Source organism: Phallusia mammillata, chromosome 8, assembly GCF_965637545.1.
Source record: "Phallusia mammillata chromosome 8, kaPhaMamm4.hap1.1, whole genome shotgun sequence".
NCBI classification, from domain to species: domain Eukaryota; kingdom Metazoa; phylum Chordata; class Ascidiacea; order Phlebobranchia; family Ascidiidae; genus Phallusia; species Phallusia mammillata.
The window spans coordinates 13,244,488-13,270,150 of NC_137259.1; the positions used below are offsets into that span (position 1 = coordinate 13,244,488).

The window sequence follows — 25,663 nt, forward strand, 5'->3', positions numbered from 1 at the left end:
TGAAAATGGCACGCGAGCTTTTGCACATTCGTATGGTAAACTTTAGGATTTGTTACGCAATTAAATTTGCTTCTATTGATTCCTCTTGGCCTTCAGTCTAGCTTTGGTAAAGATGATCACATTTTTAAAAGCAATTCACGTTTCAATATTAAAACGTGAGTGTACGTGCCATGCTTATGTTGCAATAAAATGCCCGTTTATTTCGAAACAATTGTAATTGTTGCGTTTCAATCGATGTCAGTTCAATTAATTACGTGCCTACAAACGCATTTGTGGTTAGTTGGAAATACGTTTTAAAACCGACGTAACTTGAACAAAGATGCGATTTCGACGTTACACAAAGTACTCTACGCCAGTGCCCCTGCAAACTATTCGTATCTTGTGTCGCATAAACAGAACAAAAGGTTTCTGGAGTATCATAAACAAGTTTACTCGCACTTGACGACACGTTTTTTTTTCTAACCATTTAATATGGTTCTACATATTGGCCAAATATTCGGATTGAGCCCGTACCGTTAAGACGTTTTAGACATGGTTTGGAAAAAGTACCAAACGTTGGCACGCGAGTATATTTTAAAACAAAAATTGGCACGGCGGTGTTATCGAGTTGGACACCCCTGATTTAATTCTAAAATAAGTATCAACACAGGGTGTAAAGTCAGGCCCGAATCAAGCACGTTTTTTCGGAAAAAAAGCCCGAACCCGACCCGACTTACAACTCTGGGCCGGAATAAGGCCCGTTTTGTCTCTGAGCTGCTTAAAAATCAACCGATGTTCCGCAGTTTTCCATCACATAGGCCAAGGTTCTCAACTTTTAAGCCAAGGAGGCAAGGACCACCATTACAATCAAATAAATATCGTGGACCATGGTCCAATGGACTGCAGTCCATTGTGAAGTAAGAATAAAAAGGCAGATCACAATAGCATATTTGCTTTAAAAACATTTACCTCAATACAGAATTCCGAGAAAAAATATCTGACAGCTAATAATAAATGGCCAAAAACTCCGATAAGATTTTTTGTGCTTACTATTGAATAAATTGTATGCAATTTTTTCCAGTTTAGCACCAAATATAGTAATAGTCCCGTGGACCAACCAAAAAGTCATCATGAACCACTAGTAGTTCATGGACCACACAACAACATACAAACTAACACTTTATTTTGTCGCCGCAAATCGAAAGTGACAGAGTAGTTCTAAACACAAAAAAACCTTGCAGATGCCACAGTTCATTTTCACACAACCGAAGTTCACATTTATTGGTTCTCAACCTACTGAAACACGTAGTAAAATAAGACAAAAAGCAACGGATCTGGGTGAAAATGTCACAACTAACGGGGCCGACCCTACGTATGGCGTACGACTTTTATAGATCGTGTATTAACAGAAGCGTGAAACTATACCATGTCGGCGTTAAAACTGTTTTCAAAGACTATTTTTTGGGATGTGCTCCTTGTTGCATGCATTGGTAATAATAAAAAACAAAACGTGTAGAGTTTAAAGGTGTTGCTTGGTAGGATTCGATTTTTTGTTCGCGTACAAATTTTACAGAAATTTTGCAATTTTAATGTTTTCTGTCACATTATTTTCAAACACATTGGACTGAACTTGGGAATTACGTAAAATGCTGAGATCTTCGTATGGCATTAACTTCTATCGCAATATACACTCGTTGGGCAGGTAAACTCATTGAAACACTATAGTTGGAAAGGAGTAAGTCTAAACATAAAACTTCTTAACTAACCAAGTCAGCACTTTATCAATTCCGTTGGGCATTTTGACTCATCACAATGTCGCAAAAATATGACACGAAAACCAAAAACGCCGTAGTTTTCTTAACACAAGAAGTCGTCTCATTTCCATTCCAGTCACAGTGCAGTTATTCCGTGGGCTACGTTATATTGGTAAATCATTATAATGGCAATTTACTTCAATTTAAATCCATAGGGGCAGCTGTCTAAAGTATTTTTTTATCTATACACGTTAATTTGGATGGCAGCCGAGTGTAAATAGAAAAATTTCAACAACAATACCAAATTTAAAGTGCAAATTCCCTTTGGCAAAGGTATAGAGCGCGTGAGTAGTGGGTCTATAGCGTTACAGGATTTTCTGACAGTGACATACCTATTGCAACTATAACTACATAACTGTTTGTGTGTTGACTACTGGTGTTATGGCAGAATAGTCCGAACGGACGCACCTGCTTTTGAAGCATGCGGTGGCGAGTCTTAATCTGTGGGCAACCACCCGCTAACAAAACCATAAAGCACCCTGGCCGTGTTACGGCTATGGAAGAAATAAAAGGGAAATCACAGTTAACGGTCATACAGGAAAAAAGTGGATTTTAAGTAAAGCGGCGTTAACGCTAAACTGAAGATGCGATCAGCAATTGAAAGAGGAGTTGAATAAAACTCAACGGTCGGAATAAATAAATCAGCGGCTTATCGAGCCCCAAAACCCGGTCAAATTACGGAACAGCCGAAACACAAGCAACCTAAACCTGCTACGAAAACAAAAATCCGTAAAACGTCTCAGTGATTTTAGCTTGAATCGTTTTCGACAGCGGCGTTGCTCCCGAGCGCCACCTGGTTGTCATGGTTGGTCCACTCGTTGCTTGCTTCGTCAAAAATCTCAACCGAGGTGAGAAAATGTCGACCCGAGTAACCGCCCACCACGAAAAGGTTCCCATTTACCTAAACGAAAAAGGGAAAGCGTTACTTTTAAATCACGCTACTTGCAGCAAATATAGCACTTTGGCATCAGCCACCAACGCAAATATTTTTGCTCAATAGGTGTTCTGTGTAAGCTTCAGTTCCATTTTAAGTTTCCTTTTGATTCTCAATTATTATTGGCCTAGCAAATATGTAGCTTAACTAGACCAAATGAAGATAGACGACTGACATTAAAACCGATTGTGGCCATTTACGACAGCTTTGGTGTTATGACAAACCGTACACTAGCATACGACACAGTGTAATTTTCCTTGTCAAAAAAGAGTTGAAATAACCTTCTAATTCTGATACCTTGGGCGATACAGAGCTGAAATATTACATAGGGACAACACGTGAGCTCCAACTATTAGGAATGCAGAAACACACAAATCACATAAATGCGTAGGTATTACAGTTAGCTATGGAAGGAGAAATACGTTGGAGTACACAAGGAGGGTGGCAAACCGCCGTCAGTATTCATAAGTCAAGGACAAAACTGCAGATATGGGAGTATATACAAGCAATAAGAATGTCTGGGTACACGAAAAAGGATGTAGCCCAAATGGATTAAACACCGTGTTTTACATCAACCCCTAGCTATAGACCAAAATGACCTACAGGGAAATAACTTAGATATCTAATTCAGTACGAAGCATTTGAGCTTGGATTTTTTTTCCTATCAGTGTTAATCAAATTGTGCCAAATCCGTTTGAAATCTTCAAGGCAGCAAAAGACACAAATAAACTTTTGTGCCTCTTAAATTCGATGGCGCGACTTGATTGGCATTTTCAAGGGGCGTTTTCTTCACAATTCACTGCGTAAAGTAGTCACGTGATGGCACAGCACGACACATTTGTTCGTTTTTCATTGAAATTTTGATTTAGCTAAACTATTGAACTACATGTTGTTGTGTGCTAAATACGTTCGTTACCAATGTAACTACAGTGAAAGTATACCGTGTGTGTCCAGATTTACGTTGAACTAAATTTGGATTTTTACAAACAGACGTTAATTATTTTAAAAAGAAAACACTACGATTCACGCTGTAATCATTTGGTAAAGTGAGAATAATTTTCGGCGTCTACATTCTAAATCCTGCTATAGTTTCAAAAATAAATACTAATATTACGTTGAATGTTTCTGTACGAGATGTAACTTTTTGCAAAATCATGTTGGGTAAGGGAGAATACACTCATAGGCTTCTACAAGCATTCTTGCATTGGTAAGGCTTACAAAACTTTCCACCAAAACATTTCAGGTAACGTCACAATAAGATATCACATATCGCGTACAGTCATGTCATTGATACGGCAGTACGTATATCGCGTATTGTTTCGTGATATTACGTGTGAAATTTCATAACCCACTCAAATTGCAACGTGTGTAAACTAACCTATGGTGGCGCAACAAGTAGAAAGATTGTGTTGAATTTCCGGCTAAATCAAGCTGGACCTGTTTCTGAAGGTTTCAAAGGGTAGACGTGACAAAAAAACGGTTTCTGGGAAACTTAAAAGGCGTTTTGCCAAGAAATTCGGATTGCAGCTATTGTTGCCGGTATTGCAAACCAGTTAACGCAGTGCGAAAAAGCAAAATCTATTATTTTCAGAAAATCGTTTTTTATTGCTGTTCTTGGAATGGGAAACAAATTATTTGGGTCAATTAGTCTTTCTAGTTGTGTTATTTTTGGGCAGCTGTTTTAACCGAATATTTTATTGTACCAACATCCAAAAATTTGCAAACATACTACGGCAAAAAAATCCACGACACAAAAAGATGTATCAAATCGCCCCTATAACTGAAGAATTTTATGATTCAAATGTCCATTAGTTCTGCAGGATAAAAGGTTAGAAATGCAATAAGTGGAGCGAAGTTCTATTACACATAGAACCGGCCGTTTTTTTTTACATTTTGCATGACCCGCTGCAATTTGGTGCCAGTAATGTGAGCCAATGCATGATGGCACATTTTTTTTCTAACAAATGCTTTCTGGAGGATTTTGCAATCCAACAGCCCCTTAATTCCGCACGATAAAATTATTGGCTACCATTCCATTGTTACGTCATATACGTGCAATGACGTAAGCTTGCTCGACTCAGTTTCCAATATGGCACTCGGCCAAATATAATTTTGCCAAATGCTAAATACAATGTCACGTTAGCGTGGGCAGACAGACGAAAGAACACAGATCTCTGATTGGTTTGTAAACTAAAGAGGACTGCATCCAAGCCACTTTCGTCCCATTACAGGCACATCTGCAAGTGTCAGGGCCAGCACATAATGCTAAAACTAACACTCGAATTTAGGGGTTACGAAAGAAGTCAAGACACTTACAAATCCACTTTTTATTGTGGACGGACGGCTTTGAGATTTAAAAATAGCTCACGGATGGGACTTTGCGCTACTCTGCGGTTCGCTGCTCGAAAGTAGTTAGTCTGAGTTGTTCGAGTAGCAACTTTTAACTGGGCTTGAAACGAGGTCATTGGGTAACAAAGTAAAATGAATTGAACAAAATGAATTCGAGCATCGCTGGAACATTTAACTTTGGAGAATTTGTTTAAGAAGAACCAACAGTGAAACTTAGAGTTAGTTAACTTAATATAGTACACTATAGGCAACAGGACCATCATGTGCTTACACATATAAATACACCCGATGACTTTATATTAAATCAAGGGTGGGACAAAGACCTATGCAAAAACTAATTTTACAAACCAATGTGAAAAATGTAAACCTAAAGACTTAAAGAACTATTAATATCAAGGGTTCTGAGCACATTTTCATCAAAGCAAAATATAAAAAAAACGCAACAAAAGGTCAAAGCGCCTGCTTTTAATCAATGAAAGTCCCAAAAATCGTCCATAGTTCAATATACGCAGAGAATCACCAAAAGTATGTAAGCGCCAAATTCCATGTCAAGTTAAATTTCACACCAAAAGCAGCCTTTAAATATCAAGTTGTTTACGCAGAGTTGGCACACAAACAACTTTCTGTGGGTAGCAACCGCAATTGAAGTTCGACGCAGTTGCTGACCTCGCACACAGATAGATAAACAAAAAACCACAATATCTTACCGACGCAAGCCCTGCGTTGTTGCGGGGTAGATTCAGTGAAGCACTCACGTGACACCATACGTCACCCTCGTCTGGTGAGTAACGTTCTACTGATGCAAGAAAGGCCTGCCCGTCGAATCCTCCCACACAGTAAATCGCCCCTGTAATAACACGAGTCGTTTGCGTAAGAACACGAACAAGTGATGTATAAGTGGTAAGAGTCTGTCCAAAGGTTGGAAACGCAAGAAATGGAGCGCTGGTCTATTTTTACACAGAACCGGCCGGTCTTTCTATTTTGCAAGACGTGCTGCAATTTGCTGCACTGTAAGTGAGCCAAAGCATGATGGCACATTTTTTTTCTGCTTCCTGGAAAAGCCTTTAGCTTGATTCGGGATTTCGCAATTTCATTGAAGTGTTTTTACCCGTTATTGCCAAACTTTTTGTACATACTCAATTAAAAAACAATTTTTCGTCCTCAAACATACCTGTGTATAGCCAACGTAAAAGTTTATTTTGAATAAATACTTTAGCTTTACATTTTTATGAAACAATAATACCATTCTCGTACTAAAATTTCAAAGCATAGTTTCGTTTTTGCACCAAAAACCAGCTTAAACTAGTTTAGAATGTCAATAAAGCAAAGCAAAGCTGCTGAAAGCCGCTTTTTGTAACGAAACGCACATTTTTTGCGACCGGATGCCTTTATTTCTGGGTAATCACTTCAATCCCCGCTATATCGCATTTCTATTAAATTTATACCACGTTCAAATGGATCTCTTGGGAAAAACAGCACATGCTTTGTGGCAAGGTTCTAACAATGCGATGCTTTACAGTTTTGCGCAAACAGGCGTTGAGGAATTGCAGAAATGTCACAGCTGCTTGTAATTGTCTTATTCCTTACATTAATCAGTTTTCCATTACGTCTTGCGCACGAAGCCAATCTCTTGAGGCCACATAAGCCTCGAGAGAATGAGGTCAAGCGTCAATACGTTTGCCGTCTTTTACGCATTCGCGGAGTCTATTTATCAATGCAAAACTAATTTGCACAAGGAGAAAATATCTTGAGGGGGTTGGTTTGCTAATTTCATTTTGATGGTAGGGGTGAAATTCGATTTTCGTTTTTGACGTGTTTTATCTCTTTGCATTAAAATCTAATATGAAGCCCAATTTAATGGTGCTGGTTTAGCTGCAGTGTGTGGGTTATAATTTTGCAGGTGGTTTTGGGCCTAAAAAGTGAAAAGGCTTCTGTACTTGTCCAAAATATGCCAACACGTTTTTTGCCTTGTAGTAAATCAATGTGACTGTTCTACGCGCATTCAGTGTTATTTACTCTGATGAAGGCGACCTGTATAGGACATCCAAACGTCAGAATAAAAATACTTGCCATAAGAGCTCTATAAACTTGATATTATGCCCGGCCGCAATAGCTTATATAAATGTGACATAGTTAAGTACACAAGACACGGACTGAAAAAGTAGCGCTTGTTTCCGCTAGTGCATTATTCATTTTTTACTGAGGATGACAATTGTTTTAGAGGAAACGTGCAAACAGAGTCAACCATTATACACAGTATCTGCACATACATACATACTTCACCAAAGGTTTTTGACATCTCTAGTTGCAGTGAGCGAATACAACACTGTTTTAAAAAGCGATAAAATAGTGTTTTGTATTCACTGGGCTTCGGGTCTTGGATCATACTGATGTAGGAAAAGTAACATACCGACAAACTGCGGCAGTAGGGTTGATTCCACATAAGACTATACTTTATATTCTTAATAAAATGTCTATCGTTTCATTCTACATGGTTGGCAATGCCAATGCGACATAGGTTTTCTAAAAGTAGGTCATTTTTACATTTTACCCGAAATTGGACATTTCGATGGCAATCTATCGCCTATCGTAAAGGAGGAAAGTACCGTGAATCGATAATTATCTGAAGTTTCATTAGGTGTGCAAGAGTTGGGATCGATAGACGAGCATGAAAACTGCTCGAGTTCTGCGATCAAGCGATTGTCGAGAAACGATTTTTTGTCCGGCTTTTCGCTTTAAATCTACGCAGCCCTCACTCAGGGGCAACACTCGACGGCCTTACATGTTGCAAAGTGATTAGTTTTTTTTTTCATTAAGCGCGGTTACACGGCTAAGCCTTGAGCTGATTAAAAACGATCAGCGATTTTGTTTTGTATTTGGAAATTGCATGATGTACGTGTGTTAAAAATGACATAAGTGATTGTGAACGTATAAGTTTGTCGCTTTTAACACCTAAAAGGGCCAAAATATGTAACATAAGAATTAAACATTACATTTTTTAGCAAAAAAGGTTTTGCGTTGTGTGTGGAAAAAAACTGTCATATGTTGCTTCCAACTGTTAAAAATGTTTTTCAAAAAGGCGTTTAAATGCAAAAAATGTCAATTTTGAGGTTCATAGAAGCTCTACTAAAATGCGCCAAAAGCATGCAGTCTTTGTAATAAAATGCGAAATAAATGCGATGGCCAGGCTTTGTGCAAAATCATCTCATTAAATTATTTTTTCTCGGGCGACAGAAATGAAAAAACTGCAATCTACTCAAAAATAATCCACCCTTAAATAGAAAAAGTAAATTGCGCATTTTATTGCGGGTATAGATTGCGTTTACTTTACGCCCGGCAGTTACAAAGCACATTGCCATCACTTTGCGTTGGGTGCGTATTTTAGAGTAGGTCGTCCACAGTGCGCCGAACTATCAAGTATCAGTTCCCGACATAATAACATGGCACATCACGTACAAAGGTTGACAGCTGAGACTTAACCCACTTACCATTGTGTGAAATCATTCCCAGACCCCTTCTAGGAGCACTTAAACTTGCGACAGGCGCCCAACTTTGGCTGCTTGGGTCGTATCGTTCAGTCGATGCAAGACACGTCCAACCGTCGCTTCCGCCTGCTGCGTAAAGGAATCCACCTAGGGCAGCCACACCCAAAGAACTGCGCCCTAAGGTAATGGTGCAATGTAAAGATGTGTTTTTGGAGTTGAAAGTCATACTGATATCTCTAACGAGTCTAATCATACAATAGCGGGCCTATGTAAGGCGTTATACTGAATGTGACCGGCCTCCACAGCATTCCTATTTTTGTGGAGTACTAGCATTAATGTGTAAGTGTGCCGTAATCGCTGGTCTCGGAAAGATTTAGGGCTAATCCAAATTATGAATTTATGTTCATTCAAGGTTGCTATGAATTATTATTGCTCAAAACTTTTTCGGCCTTTAACTATTTTGTCCCAGCGAAACCGTTTTTATAAATGAAAATGTGAAACATCTCAATGGTGTACAGTTGAAAAATAGCTTTGCGTTGACTCACGAAAACGTTTTACCAAATAAATGAAATCCGCTTATTCGTCACGAAAACGTTATTATGTTGGGAAAAACTGACATGACATTTCCTTACACCAGGAAACTAGCGTTTAAATAGAAATAAATATTGCAAAAACCAGATTAATATTTTCATCTAAGATGTGTCAGATTTTGTTACAAAATTCAAAAGCTGTCGGCACACGCAAATTAAATTTGTCAAATAAAATGCTTCAATTTTAGGCAATTTATTCTTAACTTTAAAATAAGCAAATCTTTTTTCCCATTTACTAACAAACAATTTTATCTACACACTACACAAGATAAGAGGAATGTGCAAAATTAATTCGTACAACATTCAAACGGTCCGAAATTGAAATCGTCAACGCAGCACTTTTTTCCTGCAAACATGGTACAAGCGACTTACCTGTGTGCATTGAACCCCTGTATTCCCACTGGTCTTTTTGTGGGTCGTAAACCTGACATACTTTCATACCAGCGACTCCGCTACTTTGTTGGACTCCGCCGACGCAATATAAAAGATCGCCTAATACCGCAACCTGCGTCACAAGCAACGGGTTTTGTTAGTTTAAGTCAAGTTTGGTTTTGCCAACTGAAACCTAATACCGAGGACCGAAGATTTGAAAAGTGGTTAACTTCTTATATTGCTTTATTCAAATGGAATGCCACTTGTCACATTGATACCGAGTGAAGTAAAGGATTTTGAACAGTCGACAACTTATTTTATTGCCTTATGTAAATAGAATGAATAGCAAATAAAAATGCAACTTGTCACAGTGATACCTAATATTGAGTGCAGAATTAGTGAAATTGTGGACTTATTTTATTGCCTTTCTTAAATAGAATAACCAACTGATATAGATACTTGTCACACGCACAAAGTGGTCAGACATGTCAGGCATAAACGAAAGAATAACTATTAAATGCAATCGGGTACAAAATTAATGTTAATACGTGTCACAAAATAAACAAAAAACTGTAATTTCATTCCTGTCCACACGCCTTACTACAGAACAATGGCGCTATAAGGAAAATGAAAAATGCTTTTGCGGAGTTAAAATCTTAAATGTTGCAATATTAGCTATCATGGTATTATTATTATTCGTATTTGAAACGAATTTGCCAACCAGAATAAAATCCGTCAATCTGATCATGTTACAAAAACTATTAATTGCCGACATTTAATCAATTTCAGTTTGCGTGTTTCGTGCGTCAGAGTCCAAAGTTCATGAACAACCCCTAAATCTATACTTTAAACTTGATGGAAAAATAATTCGTTTCTACAAACGAAGATAAGCGGGGACTTTGGCCAAAACGCCAGACCCATCGATTTTACATCGTGGTTAGTCTCACAAGAACGCGTCCCTGCTTAGTTTGTCTTACAGTTAACCAACTTCAACCAGTGTCAAAACTATTGCGCAACGCAATGCCTAATTTGGCATTTACCGAAATAGAGGTCAAACCTATGCGCGTTAAACACACGAGTAAAGGGTTTCCGGAAAAACAACGCCCAGTTCACGCCCCTTTGCCGAGCCTTAATCTGATAAATTACTATCACGAGTCGTCTAAGTGCATCGCATCACAGTTTTTTCCACTTCAAGAAAAAGTTTAAAATGGCGGGAAAAAAATTAAAACACGTTTCTACAAGATAATTTTATGTTTTCGCAATTTTTTTTAATTAAAATTTTATGTTTCTACAAAATTATTTTTTATTTTAAAATTTTGTGTTCCAACGCAAATGTTTTAAAACACGCAAACGTGGTATTTTTGTGTCAGAAATGTCAAGTTTAAATTTAAAGGTACACAAATAGCTTTTATTTTGACAAAATAAACAAAGCTTTAAACATGCAAAAACACTTTAAATTTTGGAGTTTACATTAGTCAGTCAAACGTAAACCAATCAAGAAACACGCTTTATATTCTTGTCCAAAAAATATTTTTCACTTACCCCCGATTCAGAACAACGCGATAAAAGCTGGGCCACGTGACTCCATACGTCACGCTCAGGGTCGTATCTTTCCACAGTGATTTGATTTTGAGATCCAGATGAGCCACCAACAGCGTAAAGATGATTGCCAAGCACAGCCACTGAAAATCGACCTCGCTTGGCATTCATGTGACAAACCATGCTCCAACGGTTTGCTGACGAGTCAAAACACTCCACAGAGTCAAGGCATTCAGATTTGTTAAAACCACCTGAACATACATTTCAGGTTATAGTGACTTTTTCGTTTTCCTCTAGTTTAGTGGTTCCCGCCTGGGGAGAAATTTCTCACTAAAGATGGATTTTGGATTTTAAATCTTGAGGGGAGGAATGTGGTTTGTAAATAGACACATCAGATCTAAGAAATTAACCTATGATGTTGATAAAAGACCTAACCCCAAATAATTTTTGTATGGTTTAGCATCTGCTGGGGAGGAATGAAAATGTTTTTGATTGTTAAGGAAGGAATTCGTTTAAAATAGTTGGACTGCACTGCTCTAGGCGACTAAATAGAAAAAAAAGAGAAAACAAACAAACTGAACGCCGTACTTTTTGCTAATGAACAAAAAATTTGGAACACTGTACAAGCATCAGTTCAAGTATTAATGAGGAAAATAACGCTTGTTTCGCATCTTTTTATTAATCTTTTATGTGACCCAAGTGGTTATGAACGGGTGTAACTGATGTGGCCTTTATATCACTGATGATGAGCATTTGCGGAAACGTTTGAATAATAAAGCATGTCGCCTTTAACGTCTAACTAGGCCGTTATTTTCCCAAAAAACATTTGTTTCACTTAATGTCGTGTGCTCTGACTATACTACCCTCTAAAAATACAAAACATGAAAAGATGTACATAACATAAGGTTGTTTTGACTAAAGGTTTCACATTAGGTATAGTTGTTAGATTGAACTGCAAACATAAAATCATACTCAAACCGTAAAAACGCAAATCTTCGTTGGGAAAATATAACAATATGTGCTAAAAATTATACATTCGTTTGGCTTGCTGATTTTTTAGCTGTTTTTCGTGGTATAAAAATTGTTTCCTGTGGTTAGTCATAGGTTCAGACTTGTGGAAGTAGTTGCTAACAACATAAATACAGTCATAAATATCAAGCTATTCTTGTTTAATAATTATAGCATGTAGAAATATATTGTAATGTGTTCCGGAAATAGTAGATCACGATGTGAGCTACGTGAAAAGGCGATATTGCGACAACGGTTAGACATTTCTGGTTTAATTGACAAAAATATACTTATATTTGTTAAGCTCATTTGATATGACGTTAAAGGTCATATGTCTGATTATATGGCTCGCTTATACCTGCGACAATGCAAAATAAAAAGACCCATATAAATCATCGGCATCAAACAATACATGTAGAAACTAGAAACCTTCGTATTTGGCGCTGTTTTTTGAAACAAGTTAATGTGTTTTTGTCACATATACATGTCCATGACTCCTATTCATGCCTAAACCCCTATTTTTGCATCTGTTTGAGGCATGGACGAATTATACAATGTGCTGGCTTCCTGAGATATACAAACTTTACCAAGTCTTCCAGAAATAAACACACACAAACTGTGGTTGGACAAATTACAGGTGCATATAAGCGAAAAGACGCACTTGGTATCACACCTTAGATTAGATGCGAATGATAAAATCATAATCTACCTGCTGCGTAGATCTTTCCATTAAGTGCAGTAACACCCGCTCCGCAACGTGCTTGGTTGAGCGGGCACAAATGGCTGACCGAGCCCACTGACGAAGTACACGAAGTAGACGATGAACTGAAGTTGCTATGGTGACTGCCAGAGTCGTTTGAATGGCCGCTGAAATGATAATACGGACGCTTTATATTTGCAGAAAGCGCTTGATATGGTTAAATAATGTAAATTGGCCATTCATGAAATAATACCAATCAATTCATATAGAATAGTGAAGGATAATGTTGGAATAACTTTGTTTTTAGCTTAATGAAAGTCTAATTTTAGTTGAATTGAACAAAAACTGTTGCTGTGCAAACCAAAACTTATGTGAAATGTGAAATTTTCCTTTTTGAAAATCCTTAAGGGTCGGTGGTCACATTTTGCACACAGGCAACATCTTTTACTGAGAAATACTTTCACACACTTTTGGAGGTCACCCATTGGCGGGAGGTGAATGGTGAGAGTGCACAGGACATCGCCAACGCAGCAAAGTGCGGCCATGTGATCTGAATAGGGAAATAAACAACTAAAGACCTAACAATTGGAAACACACAAACAATGCAAATACATAACAACCGCGGTTCACTATAGTTTTAAGCCTGACCCTATATACACAGGGGGGCGGCTAGAATTTTAAGATCGTTTAAAAATGGTGGTTGGTTTTTTTTCGTGTACAGTCTAAACCAGTGGTCTCAAACGGAGGCCACTTTGCTCTTTAAGGGGGGAATTTTTAATTTCCGGAAAGAAATTTGTGGCAGGGGGAAATTGAGGATGAAACAGCGGTGAAAAAAAACTCGTTTTTAATGTTTAAACAATTTTATTTAAAACATAAAAAATGTAAGACTAGATTTGTCTACAATACAAGTAAATGCAGCTGTAACTGCAGTGACTAGTGCCTTTGTTGCAATTTTTGTTAAAAAGGAATTTGCGATATTTTGCTTTGTGAAGGAGGAATGTGAAAAAAAAATTTAAGAACCAGTGGTCTAAACAGACACTTCTATTCGTATTTGCATAAAATGTTGCCCTGTGGTGACAAATTTGCATGAGCAGTTATTGTATCATGCAAAACATCGAGTTTAAAGCTTGTTTTGAAGAAAGGGGCGGATCCTTTGGGCTTGGAATCGATTGGTTGGGAGCCCCTTTTTTGCTGTCACGCAAATACTAGATTATCAAGTACGCTACGTGACTATAGAGTAGCTTCAAGAGCAACTGACATTTTCTTATCGACCCGTTGAGCTGCGGAAATGCCTTCCCAATGTCACTGTCAGAATTGCAAACGCATTAACTCCATTTGGGCTCCGGTTTTAAGATTTAAATTGTCCGCTAAGCTGAGATTGCATTGTTATACGGCATGGGGTAAATAGTGTGGGAAGACCCTGCACATATTAATATTTTATTTTGCCCGTCGCACTACAGGCAACGGCTATTTTATCGACCAGACTAACATGATTCGCCGCAGTTTGATGGTGAAAAGATTAAAAAACGTCATATTGCTTCAGATGTGAATAAAAATGCATTGGTCTTGTAACAATTTAGTTGGCCACCTTCATATTAGTTTTCTCGGTAAAAGATGGTTATGAAATCTAGTGGTTATGAACTGGTGTGGCCCCTTATATTACTGATGATGGCGTGAGCATTAGCCGTAACGTTTGAACAATAAAGCATGTTCCTTTTTACGCGTACTTGGGCCGTTAAATTCGTCATTAAACTTATGAACAGATCCGTGTATAGTGTTACATGGAATTGTAAACTTTGCTACCATTTTTACAAGTTTTCTTTTTATTTATGTGCAATTCATTAGACGCTATATAATGCTTTGTACTTGAAATGAATTTTTATACGTGTTTTATGGGAGTATTGTTCTGCTGTTACTTTAGAAAAAGTGTTTATAGTTGCACGGTTCATTATACATTATATTGTTCATTTTACATCCTGTTATTGCAAAAACATAATTGCATAGCTGTGTGGGCTCCCAAGCTTAAAGCCGCGGTAGACTTAGCGAGAAACAGTTCATTGAATGTGACAACAGCAACAAACAACTTATTGAGATTTGACACCAGTATACGCCAGCGCGCAACTGAACCAATGGCTTAACCTATACGAATTTCGCATTTACAGAGCAATATTACGAGACTATACTCAAACATTAAGTAAGTAGAACATTAAATAAAGCAATGTGAACCTGGAGTCTGATTGCAAGCTATCACTTTCCATTCCCCGTCAAGTTTGCTCTCAAGGTGTGTTGAGTCTTCCTCTGAGTCTGAGGATTTCAGAGAGTCCATTGAAGACGAACGAGAAAGCCGAGTGCTATGTGGCATCACGTGCCGTCCTGCGTATGACGTTTATAAGACTGTTAACGACATAAAGCGCTTCCTCGAAGCATTGAGCCGCTGTGGGAGGGCCGAAGAAAATATGCTAAATACAATCAAGTGTGGTGTGTGAATTGTGAACACAGGCTCATTATTATCTTGCCTGCTTGGTTTTCAATGAAACAGCAGATAAGGATTGAAACCGAAAAAAGGCATCATGTAAAAAATGAAATTTTGGCAATAAATCGGTACACCTTTCTACATAACATACCACAATTTTAACGTGTAAATAATTTGTGTTTAAATGGTGGATTATACTTCTGTTCCTAATTAAACTGCGTCAACTCAAAGTTGGATTATATATAGTTAAGCTAACTATAGTTCAGTCAGTGCTTGGGTATCCACAACGCTGTTTTGTAACGGGCTGTGTAACATGCTTTTTAGGGCTGTGTAACATGCCCAATATTCAGGTACAAATCACTGTCAAGGCAACATTGCGAGCCTTGTCTCGGCACAAACAGTAAAGGAAGTTAAACCAACGTAACTCGGACAATGGGCCTTACCGCTGACGTCACTTTGCCACCCCCGGTCTGAGTCCAGCGAAAATTTGCGACTTGCCATTCCCGTGCACACACTCACAGAGTTTTGCAGTTCGTCCGAAGTTACTTTCTGTACCTGCGTCAAAAGTTGAAAAAAAATTGCACAGTGAATCAGGTTACGATTCGTGGTATTTTGACAATTAACGCTGCGCGCATTCTCTTGTGATATACGAGACTACTACATCGCAACTGGATTGTGTGTTGTGACATGGGCTGGGTTGGTATTGAGTTGCACAAAGCAAGGAAGGTCACCTCTCCAAAGGTAAAAGGAAAATCAATCACGCTAGGTTGGTGTTCCTCTGGGTTTGACGCGCCCCAATACATTAGCCAAAATTATCCACCCAATGTTTTGCCAAAACAACAGGAAGACCAACCGATCTGGCTCGGAAAATTTACAGTGCATTTTAAATTTGAGGTTCCAGTGTGTATTAATTCATGCAATGAGCTCAACATGCAAGCTGTTGGAAATTGGAAAACATATCAAAGCACTTAGCCACAAATCCCCATAGCTTAGCACTGCTGGGAAAGTAATTAACCACAGCATGTTGCAAAGGAGAGCAGCATACTAAACTAAGACATGCATATGTGATTTATTAACCATTATGTGACAATTTGTTAAAATATAAATATGTGAAAATTTCAATAGACCTGTTCAGTGAGTTCTTCAAGATATTGGCCACCTTTTTGCTGGATATGTTCATAAATCCAAGATAAAGCAGAAGAACACAATACTCCATCTCTAAAACCAAGTGCTAAACACCCAACAAGATTACTGCTGGCCGACACAGTGATTTCCATCTAAAGACAAAACATAAAATAGATTTTTTTAGTGTGCAATTAAATTTAGAACTGTGCATGTAAACGCTAGGTAATATACATGTTTGCGATCAGTAATATAGTTTAATGTGATGTAATAGGTAGCTTCCCAAACTGAAAAGCAAACACTGCAGAATGAATAGTTTAACCTGTGCCAAGTATCTGTTTGCTAATATTACAACATGGGCAAATAAATTATGCAATCCATTTGAAAGTGTGCTAAATGTATTAAAGTGCTGATTAGGGGATTTTAAATATGACACATATATATCATGTTATCTGGCCTTGGTGGAACTGACCTTTATTCTTGGTAGACTCAAAAAGTCATTGCAAGTAACAACTGACTCAAAATTTTCTTCTATAAAAGAATCCACAAAGCCTCTCAATTCAATGTCTGCCACGCTTGAAGCAAGCCTAATAAAAATGTTTAATTTCACTGGAATGAAGTTAATATTGAAATGAGAAAAGTAAAAATACCTTCTTGTAGCAACACTTTCATCAACACATAGTTCTGAAACAATATGCCTTCGGCAAATTGGGGTGAGTCTGTCTATTCCAAGTTGACAACAGGCTTTGTAAACAGCCATTACCAAATTTGATGGGACAACCAGTCTTCAAATTAGTAAAATGTTACTGTTAAAGTTATTTATGGTATTAAAATGATCAAGTCAACTGCAGACATTTACTTGGATGTGTACATGTATTCAATCAGAATTTCAACCGCATCAGGTATCCAACTGTGCTGGGCAGTATTTAATGGAATCCTAGCAACAGGTCCTGATTCCTGTTCACCACTACAAAGTTCATTGTAAATAGCCCTCGACATAGAACCAAGTACAACTCGGTGACAATAGAATTCTTTTCCGCCAACCTAAAAGTTCAATTGTATTCATTGTATGTACAAAAATTAAATAAGTGAAACAGATCAAAGGAAAAATTTGATGCTATTTATAGTGAAAACAAATGGAAGTTCTGTCAAATGTCTGAACTTGGAAGAATAACAGACCCTATGATACAAAGCGATTAAAGTACAAAAAAGTTGACACAAGTTTCTTAAAACGGAAACACATTTGTTGTTTTAAGTCTATTGACACATTTTCACCAACACAATGAGCAATTGTCACAGACCGAGAAGAATCTTATCCAGTACCAAACAAACCATCAAACAAACAGTTATGAATAGCAACAATTCTTTTTTTACACCATACAGTTTTACAATGAATATTTAAATGGAAAATGCAGCAGTAAGTATACGTAATTTAACAAACCTGAATGACCAAATCACAGAACTGTCTATTCTTGCGAAAAACATTTAAATGATGAATTGTTTCCTCATTGTGTGTTTCATCACTCCATTCCAAAATACTCAACATGCGACATTTTTTGTTGTAAACCTTTCTGGCTGTTGATAAACTTGCATCTGTTGCAGTAAAACTCTTGTGAAAAAATCAATTACCCCAAACCAATTAAACCTATGATGCACATAGTATCTCATTTTTTTAGGCATTTTATTATTACTTATGTAACCTAATGCTTGAAACTTTTAACAATGACATAATTATAATACACAATATTTCATTTATGACAAAATTGCCTCTTACCATCCTCAAAATCACTTTCATCTGAACCGTCGTCAGAAGAAGAATTAAGTTTGCGGTGCAAATTTCCTTTGGATGACAGTTCACAATCTTCTGAAGAAACTAAACTAAGGCTGTCAAATGGTAACCCATCAATGCATCCATGTCCATTTTTCATGACAACATCATCGGTCAAAGTGATATCAGCCTTTTCACAAGTCGGCAAATCACACCCATGGTCATGATTCTCCCCATTCATTTTTAGGGAAGATTTTGCATCTATTTTTCCATTAGCAAAATTCGAAACAGCATGGGCTTCAAAATGGTTTGTTGTATCATTCAATATTGTAGATTTCAAAATGCAACCGTTTATATTTGGCTTCTCTAAAGTCGGTTTCGAGTCTGAATGGTTTGTTGTCCCGTTTGTTGTATCCATGGTGTTTAGGTAATTTATTTGGAAACAGGTGATTGAAAAATATACTTGAAGCTTGTGCTGCAGTGCTGCACTAAAGTTTGCGTTTACCAAAAGAAATAAGCCCAAATGTCTCATTTAGTTTTTGGTGCATCAATCCGAAGTGATCGTCACAGAACAAAGTCATGTTCATTATTTAGGCATATACAATAGTACTGGAAAAATAAATTATCTATCAGTGAAAAATGTCAACACCTTACCAGGAATACCAGCACATGCTTCCTATAAAATACCCGCCACTACTGGTTCATTCTCATTGATTTTCGTTGTTTTATGCACTTTCTACAAACAGCAGCCTACCACCCGTCACAAAACAACACACTGAGGACTGAGCTGACCGACTGACCGTGCGAAGCACTGCGAACGGTTGTCATTCTCGGACACATGCCAGTCAGCACGCGGCCACGCGCGCACGCGTCACAACAATTCGACGAAGAACTGTTTGACCAATTTAGACTGTAAACGACGACAAAAAGAAAAAAAGGTGAACGTTCTTCCTGGGTCTCGAAAATTCTGCTTCGAGTGCTACGTGATGTGTTGCCGCAAACATGTTTTCTGGTTGCGAAAAATTCTTCTGTTTGTAATTTTACTTTGTCTCAATTGCTGACTTCTGTGATTTTTATACACCTGTCCTCTTTGCTCTGAAAGGGTTTTGCAGGCTTACTGTGTTTGTCAAACCTCAATTCCCAGGAATTTCCTAAATGCTGCACGAAACATTCTCTTGTGATTAGCTTTCACACATCAATGTTTTCCTCAAAATTGAGCTCTGATGCTTTTATTTGCAGTTGCATTTTTTGTCAAATGTTTCAGCATTAATTACCCGGACCCAAAATTATGGCGATCGATAGCCATAGGTTTATAATTGAAACACAAACCAACAACCAATTGAACTAAATATTTTCCTGTAAATGTTTTTGTTACATTTGGTTTAAACAAAAAATACGAAACTCCGAAATTTGATTAAGTTTGAAGATTCACGAAAATTTTCCGTAAATTCAAACTCTAATATTCAACCTGATTCAACAGTACAGCCACATTTGTCTGCAACGTTGTTTATACTTTGGGGCCGCTAAAAAAATTCGTAGGAGCAGCATAGAATTTTTTGTCGTGGTTGGGTGTTATTTCTATGGAGCGCACGTGTTCTGCATTGCATGATTTGTAATTTGTATACATCACTTAGGCATTCGTTATTGAGCCATGATGCTTTCATGAAGTTTACTGTAGTCGATGTTGCTGGTATTTAACTTTTCTTGTTTTAACGATGTGTTTGGCCTAATTTTCTGTTTGTTTTTTGCATAAATTGGTATTATAGTTGTTACAAAAAGAAAAAAACAACAAAATGCGGCCATTAACAGAAGAAGAAACGAAGATAATGTTTGAAAAGCTATCAAAATAGTAAGTACTGATCAAGAGATGATTTAGGAATTGTATCTTATCTGAAGAGGGTGCTTTCAAGGTTAAACTCGACATAAATTAACACAAAAATTCGATAAAAAAAGTCTGGTCTTAACTCATCATAAGTCATAACACAAGGTGTTGGACAAAATCCTTTTGTCACACTACAAAATCCAAAGAATAAAAATAAAGGAAAAAATACTCTGTGTGTGTGTACAGTAGAGATAAACCCTTGAGTATTTTCTGGCCGATATTGTTTTGGATGCTTTCTAACAGGCCAGTCTGCAGAACATGGCAGTTCCCGATGAGATCTCATGTGTGCAGGACCAACATGTCCCGCATGTGTGCATGCACAACCCGTAAGTTTGTGTGCAAGGCCAATTTCAGCAAGCGCAAAACATGTAAAATAGATCAAGGCAGTACAATTAAGTACCTTTCGTGCGAAATTTCTGCATGCAACCCCACAAAATTGGCGTGCAAAAATTTGTTTTCAAAAAATAATCGCTCATGCAGCTGCCACACTCTGCAGACTGGCTAACAGGGATTGATTGAGCTCTTGGTTTTGTCAGAAATACCAATGAAGCTTTTATGTTGTGGTTCCCCTTCAAAGATCTATGTTCTGGTTTGTTGATTGTTTTTAGTGCTATTGTGTTGCTATATTTCCTTTCACCAAGCGAAATAAACTCAACTCAACTCATGTTAAATCTAACATTATCTGCATTACTTTTTTAGCATTGGTGAAAACATAAAAAGTCTAATTGATCGACCAGATGGAATGTATTGCTTCCGATTACACAAGGAAAGAGTTTACTATGTTTCTGAAGATATCATGAAGAAAGCTGCCAATGTGTGCAGGGAAAATCTGATTAGTTTTGGTGTTTGTTTCGGAAAGTTTACCAAAACAAAAAAGTTTCGACTGCACATAACAGCACTTGACTACCTCGCACCCTATGCCAAAGTCAGTAATCTATTTTTGTGAATTAGAATTAACCATAATCCAGCGTATATCCTTCACATATATGAAACTGAACAATCAATTTTTATATTATCACATTTTTTGGGTTAAATGAATTTGAAACAGTAATATATTATTCATAAAACGAAATGTCAACTCGATTACATACCAAAAGTGACTTAAATGTAATAAATTCAACTTTACATATAGTTTAAGATCTGGGTGAAACCAAGCTCTGAACAATCGTTTCTTTATGGAAACCACATCCTTAAATCTGGCCTGGGCAGAATTACTGACAACACATCAAAATATCAAGGAGTTGTCATCTATTCAATGGCAGATGTCCCTCTGGTATGTTGAAGTTCCCCCTTGTCTTTTTATACATAATTATGGGTCCCCTTCCCTGAAGGGGACACATATTGTTTTTGTCCGTATTTTTTTTTTCTTTTTTCTGTTTAACGCTGGTTTGTGAGACGTGTTTGGTCATGAAAGAGTGCTTCAAATTTATTCAAATTTACAGAGATGTTAGTTAATAATCCAAATTTGATCCTCCTGAAGTTTGACCCCTATTGACCCAGTGGTTTACCCACAGGCCCCCAAAACGTAAAAATTTTAAACGCTGGTTTGTGAGACGTGTTTAGTCAAGAAAGAGTGCTTCAAATTTATTCAAATTTACAGAGATGTTAGTTAATAATCCAAATTTGATTCTCCTGAAGTTTGACCCCTATTGACCCAGCGGTTTACCCATAGGCCCCCAAAACGTAAAAATTTTAAACGCTGGTTTGTGAGACACGTTTAGTCAAGAAAGAGTGCTTTAAATTTATTCAAATTTACAGAGATGTTCGTTAATAATCCAAATTTGATCCTCCTGAAGTTTGACCCTGATTGACCCAGCGGTTCACCCACAGGCCCCCAAAACGTAAATTTTTTAAAACAGCTGTACTAACTAAAGTACAGCATCTTGGAGTTCCATGCTTTGTTGTTTGGTGCAATGTAAGGTTTTTTAAAGAATTTTGTATCTTTTTTTCGGATTCACCAATTTTTCACCATTTAAGCCCCCAAATTTTCGGTTTTAGTTTTAGGCAAGAAATACAAGCCCTATGGTTCAGAAATTTTTAAAAATTTTAACAATTGTTTAAGCAAGGTATTCGTTTAGTATTTAAAATTTTGCCAGTTACTTTTATAACCCATAATATGTTTACGCTATCAGTCAGATATAAGTCCCAAGGGAGAAATTCACTGGTTTATGATTAAGGCGGCAGAGCGGGAGTTCCCGGCTTGACGGCCGGACAGACGTTTTACGAGACGTTCGTTTTGGGTGATTAGAAATCAGCTGTTCTTTGTACTCGATAAACGTAGTTCGGTTTCGTTTATGACAGGCAAAACGTCGTTGATCAACATAAATATGAAAAAATAAATTTAACTTTTTTTCGAACGCCGTGATAAATGCTCTTTAATTTCTCGTTGTCAGCTTGGCCGTCGCATAACCACTGGTCACTATAGGTCAACTTGTACGCATTACAACACAGTTAAGAATTTTTCGTCATAACGTATCTTCTTTATTTTTGACACATCAATTCAAGAATTAGTACTAATGTCATGTATAAATTAGGCTAAACGGTGTTGTTGAACACTAAGGACTGCACGCTGTTAAAAAAAGTGTCAAAAGGTCATGAAATGGTCGTTTTTGCTAAACAAAGTTTAGTGAAAAACAAGTTGTTATATATACCTTTGTAGCAAACGACTTTTTTTTTATATAGTGTCTAATGTAACAGTTAGGGCTTTCTAGTAAAACTTACAAAGTTTAGTGAAAAACAAGTTGTTATATATACCTTTGTAGCAAGCGACTTTTTTTATATAGTGTGTAATGTAACAGTTAGGGCTTTCTAGTAAAACTTGTGTTTAAAAACTGAACGACAATATCAAGGTCAAAGCAAGAGATTAAATTGAAAGTATTTTCCCCGTTCTTTTTTCATTGATTTTTTTGAATTATATGACAATAATGACGCAAAAAGAATACGGACAAAAACATTTAAAGTCAAGTTAATGCTTTGTGAAAAATTTGTCCTTAAGAATCTAAAAATAACCGCAACATAGGTTTACCGTAAATCCGCACAAACACGCGTCTGGGGACCCATTCGTTTTTGCTTGCAAAAACAATTGTATATGTAGATCTAATAATGTGTATAGTAAATTGGTAAATATCGTATAGAATATATAAAATTGAAGTATATCAGAAAGCCACTTTTTTAGTTATTCTTTGGCTGCGAGAAGAAATTTTCAGTATATGTATAAAATGGTTTGAAAATTTTTAAACTGAACGATTTCCTATCTCAGAACTATTTTTAAGCAGTTTGTAAGGTTTTTCCATAACCATTGTAATTTCAAATGCTGGCCAACTTTGCTGGCCAAAATTGTTAGATAACATTAATGTCAAAATAAGTTATATATACTTATTAAGCTTATTATTGTATTTCAGTCAGGGGCCTAAAAGAACTAGAAGGTTGACTTAGCACATATTGCCCTTGCACATACACTATAACCTATTTTAAGAGATTAATATATTTCCTACACTTATTTTATACTGGGTCCCATATCATCCACTGTCTGTTTAGCCTTGGTTGTTTCTGCAAGCAAAAACTCATGGGTCCCCACACATGCAAAGTTGTAGATAATGCATTTCAATAGATAACTATGAATAAGTTTGGTATTGTCATACACAGTGATTGGTACTGTGCATATTTAAATATGCTATATGGAGTACAAACTATTTAAATAAAAAAACTCATTTTAGGGGGCTAGTAGGAAACCACAATGACTCAATCAATAGTACTGCAAAATTTCAGTCCAATCTGCCAACATTTAAAATTTCGACCACTAGAGGTGTTTTGAGCAACAACCGTTAATGTTTCTGACGTCAAAGGGCTGTTAAGAAACCCCTAACTGCCATGGCACAAAAATAATGTTTATCAAGCAATCCACAAACGAGTAACATACAACTGCTTGCCCTTGTAACACTATTGTGCCACAGAATTTTTTTGTTTGTGATGCCCAGTAACATATGTTTATTTGATGAAAAAATTCATATGTTTATTTGATGACATCTTAAAAGAATAATCTCTTACCTCCAAAATAAAACTAAAACACAACCTTAACAATTTGTATAACCCACAATTACTTAGAGTTAAAGTCAGACCTACTTTACTACGCTGCATCCCAGCAAAAAAAAACACCGCTATTGCAAGTTTTAAGTCAAGAGATTTCATTCCCCCGACACTGCTTAATAGCCCAATGGGTTTTTAAAGCCATTCACATATTTTATAGGGTTTCGGAGTTGCAGCAAAATCAACAACTGAATGCAGAAGAACTGATCCTATGTCCATTGTAGCTTTTCATCAGGCAGACGTTGGTGAATATTTGCGCAATGAAGATTCCCTTACATGAGAAGAAGCAACTAATACAAAACTAGTAAGCTTTTGGTTTTCCTTTATTACAAGCAGAATTACATTATGTCATTGGGCGAGTGAAATAAACTGACTGCATTTAAAAGACCAGTGCACTGTTGTCGTAAGACTGCAACACAGAAATAATAGGCAAACATTTGCTTGTGTAGAAGACTGGAAACTTCCCACTCGCCACCATGCAGGACCAGATAGCAGCTTCACATATTTTTCTCAACCAAGCGCACATATAGTAATTGGTTAACAACCGATGTTTTTTTAAGAGCAAACAAAATTAATAAAAAGTAATTAGCAAGAGCGCAAGGAAACAGTAAAAACAAATAAATTAAAAATATGAACAAAAAATACTCTTGAAAACTTGCGATGGAAAAGCAGGAGCAGCAGTAGTAGTACAACAAGCGTAAGCATTCAAGTAAAGACATCACCACCGAGGTAAGGTTGTCTTTAAATGCTTCCGAGGAACAAGAAACAAAGTAGAAACAGGTTCAAGGGTCAATGGCTTCCAGTTGCGGAAATTGTGTTGAAGCAGGTTTGCGTTGAGAGCAGTCTGTTGCATAGCTCTGCATTATCGCAAGATGATGTGCACAAATCACTTCCTTTAGTTTTGAGCTTTGTGTCATAATCAGCGCAGAAGGCAGATATTCGGCGGCCTGTAAAAGAAAAAAATATGCTGTTACCAGTGGGACAGAGAAAAGGTAACTTAATGAAGTTGAACATTTTGTACAGGAGTGTGTGAACAAGATGTAGCAATAGTAGAAAAACAAGACCTTAAGGATATAATGTAGATGTTCGGTTAAATCAGACATTACGTACAAATGAAATGTGGTAAAGCTATAATTAATCAACATCAGTTAATCCGGACAAATTTTGGGTCCAAGCTGGTCAGGATTAACAGAGGTTTACTGCATGTCCTAATGACGAAAAGTTCAGGGTCTACATATTCAAAAACTTAACTTTACGACACTTCATTTACGTACACTTTTCACATGTTGTAGGCAACATAGATGGGGTCAAGCTGGTCTTGCAGGAAACTGTCACGTAAGTGCATCCTCTGTTTTTCGCCCCTTGAATTGATGGGAATCGAACCAGGATCGGCGACGGCAACCACACCGGCGATTAAATAATGTTCCTCCAATATGACGTTTGTCACCTGAACAAGATTACTTTTATTATCATGGTGTATTCAATGCAATAAATAAATTTATCGACCCAATAGTGGCCTACTGTGTGTATTCGCTATGGGAGGAGGTAAACCACAAGCTAGG

The 25,663-nt window shown here is 37.1% G+C and overlaps 3 protein-coding genes across 7 annotated transcripts in view; 1 reads left to right on the forward strand and 2 right to left on the reverse strand.

Moving 5' to 3' along the window:
• Positions 1–1,145: 1,145 nt before the first annotated feature.
• LOC145204238 (uncharacterized) lies at positions 1,146–18,772 on the reverse strand. Its single transcript, XM_080076723.1, has 15 exons — positions 18,140–18,772; positions 17,807–17,958; positions 17,225–17,409; positions 17,016–17,150; positions 16,838–16,952; positions 16,371–16,520; positions 15,687–15,798; positions 14,997–15,143; positions 13,239–13,320; positions 12,780–12,937; positions 11,066–11,313; positions 9,524–9,656; positions 8,565–8,738; positions 5,784–5,923; positions 1,146–2,694 (listed from the first exon to the last, which is right to left on the reverse strand). The coding sequence occupies exons 1-15, from the start codon at positions 18,663–18,665 to the stop codon at positions 2,542–2,544; spliced, it is 2,610 nt and encodes an 869-aa protein (XP_079932849.1). The 5' UTR covers positions 18,666–18,772; the 3' UTR covers positions 1,146–2,541.
• Positions 18,773–19,619: 847 nt separating this feature from the next.
• LOC145204241 (60S ribosome subunit biogenesis protein NIP7 homolog) lies at positions 19,620–25,611 on the forward strand. Of its 3 annotated transcripts, none has more exons than XM_080076729.1 (6): positions 19,917–19,982; positions 20,259–20,341; positions 20,715–20,940; positions 21,148–21,288; positions 24,262–24,405; positions 24,551–25,611. In XM_080076729.1, the coding sequence occupies exons 2-5, from the start codon at positions 20,274–20,276 to the stop codon at positions 24,379–24,381; spliced, it is 555 nt and encodes a 184-aa protein (XP_079932855.1). In that variant the 5' UTR covers positions 19,917–19,982; positions 20,259–20,273; the 3' UTR covers positions 24,382–24,405; positions 24,551–25,611. The 3 variants fall into 3 exon arrangements, with proteins under 3 accessions (XP_079932856.1, XP_079932855.1, XP_079932854.1); XM_080076728.1 differs by having other exon boundaries at positions 25,394–25,611; XM_080076730.1 differs by lacking the exon at positions 20,259–20,341 and having other exon boundaries at positions 19,620–19,982; positions 25,394–25,611.
• Positions 24,407–25,663, reverse strand: part of LOC145204236 (disco-interacting protein 2 homolog C-like) — a 32,453-nt gene continuing 31,196 nt past the window's right edge. For all 3 annotated transcript variants that reach the window (XM_080076721.1, XM_080076720.1, XM_080076722.1), the window contains 2 exons: positions 25,376–25,548; positions 24,407–25,048 (listed from right to left, as the gene is read on the reverse strand). In XM_080076721.1, the coding sequence (XP_079932847.1) occupies positions 25,381–25,548 (168 nt within the window). In that variant the 3' untranslated portion in view covers positions 24,407–25,048; positions 25,376–25,380. The remainder of the gene's footprint in view (positions 25,049–25,375; positions 25,549–25,663) is intronic.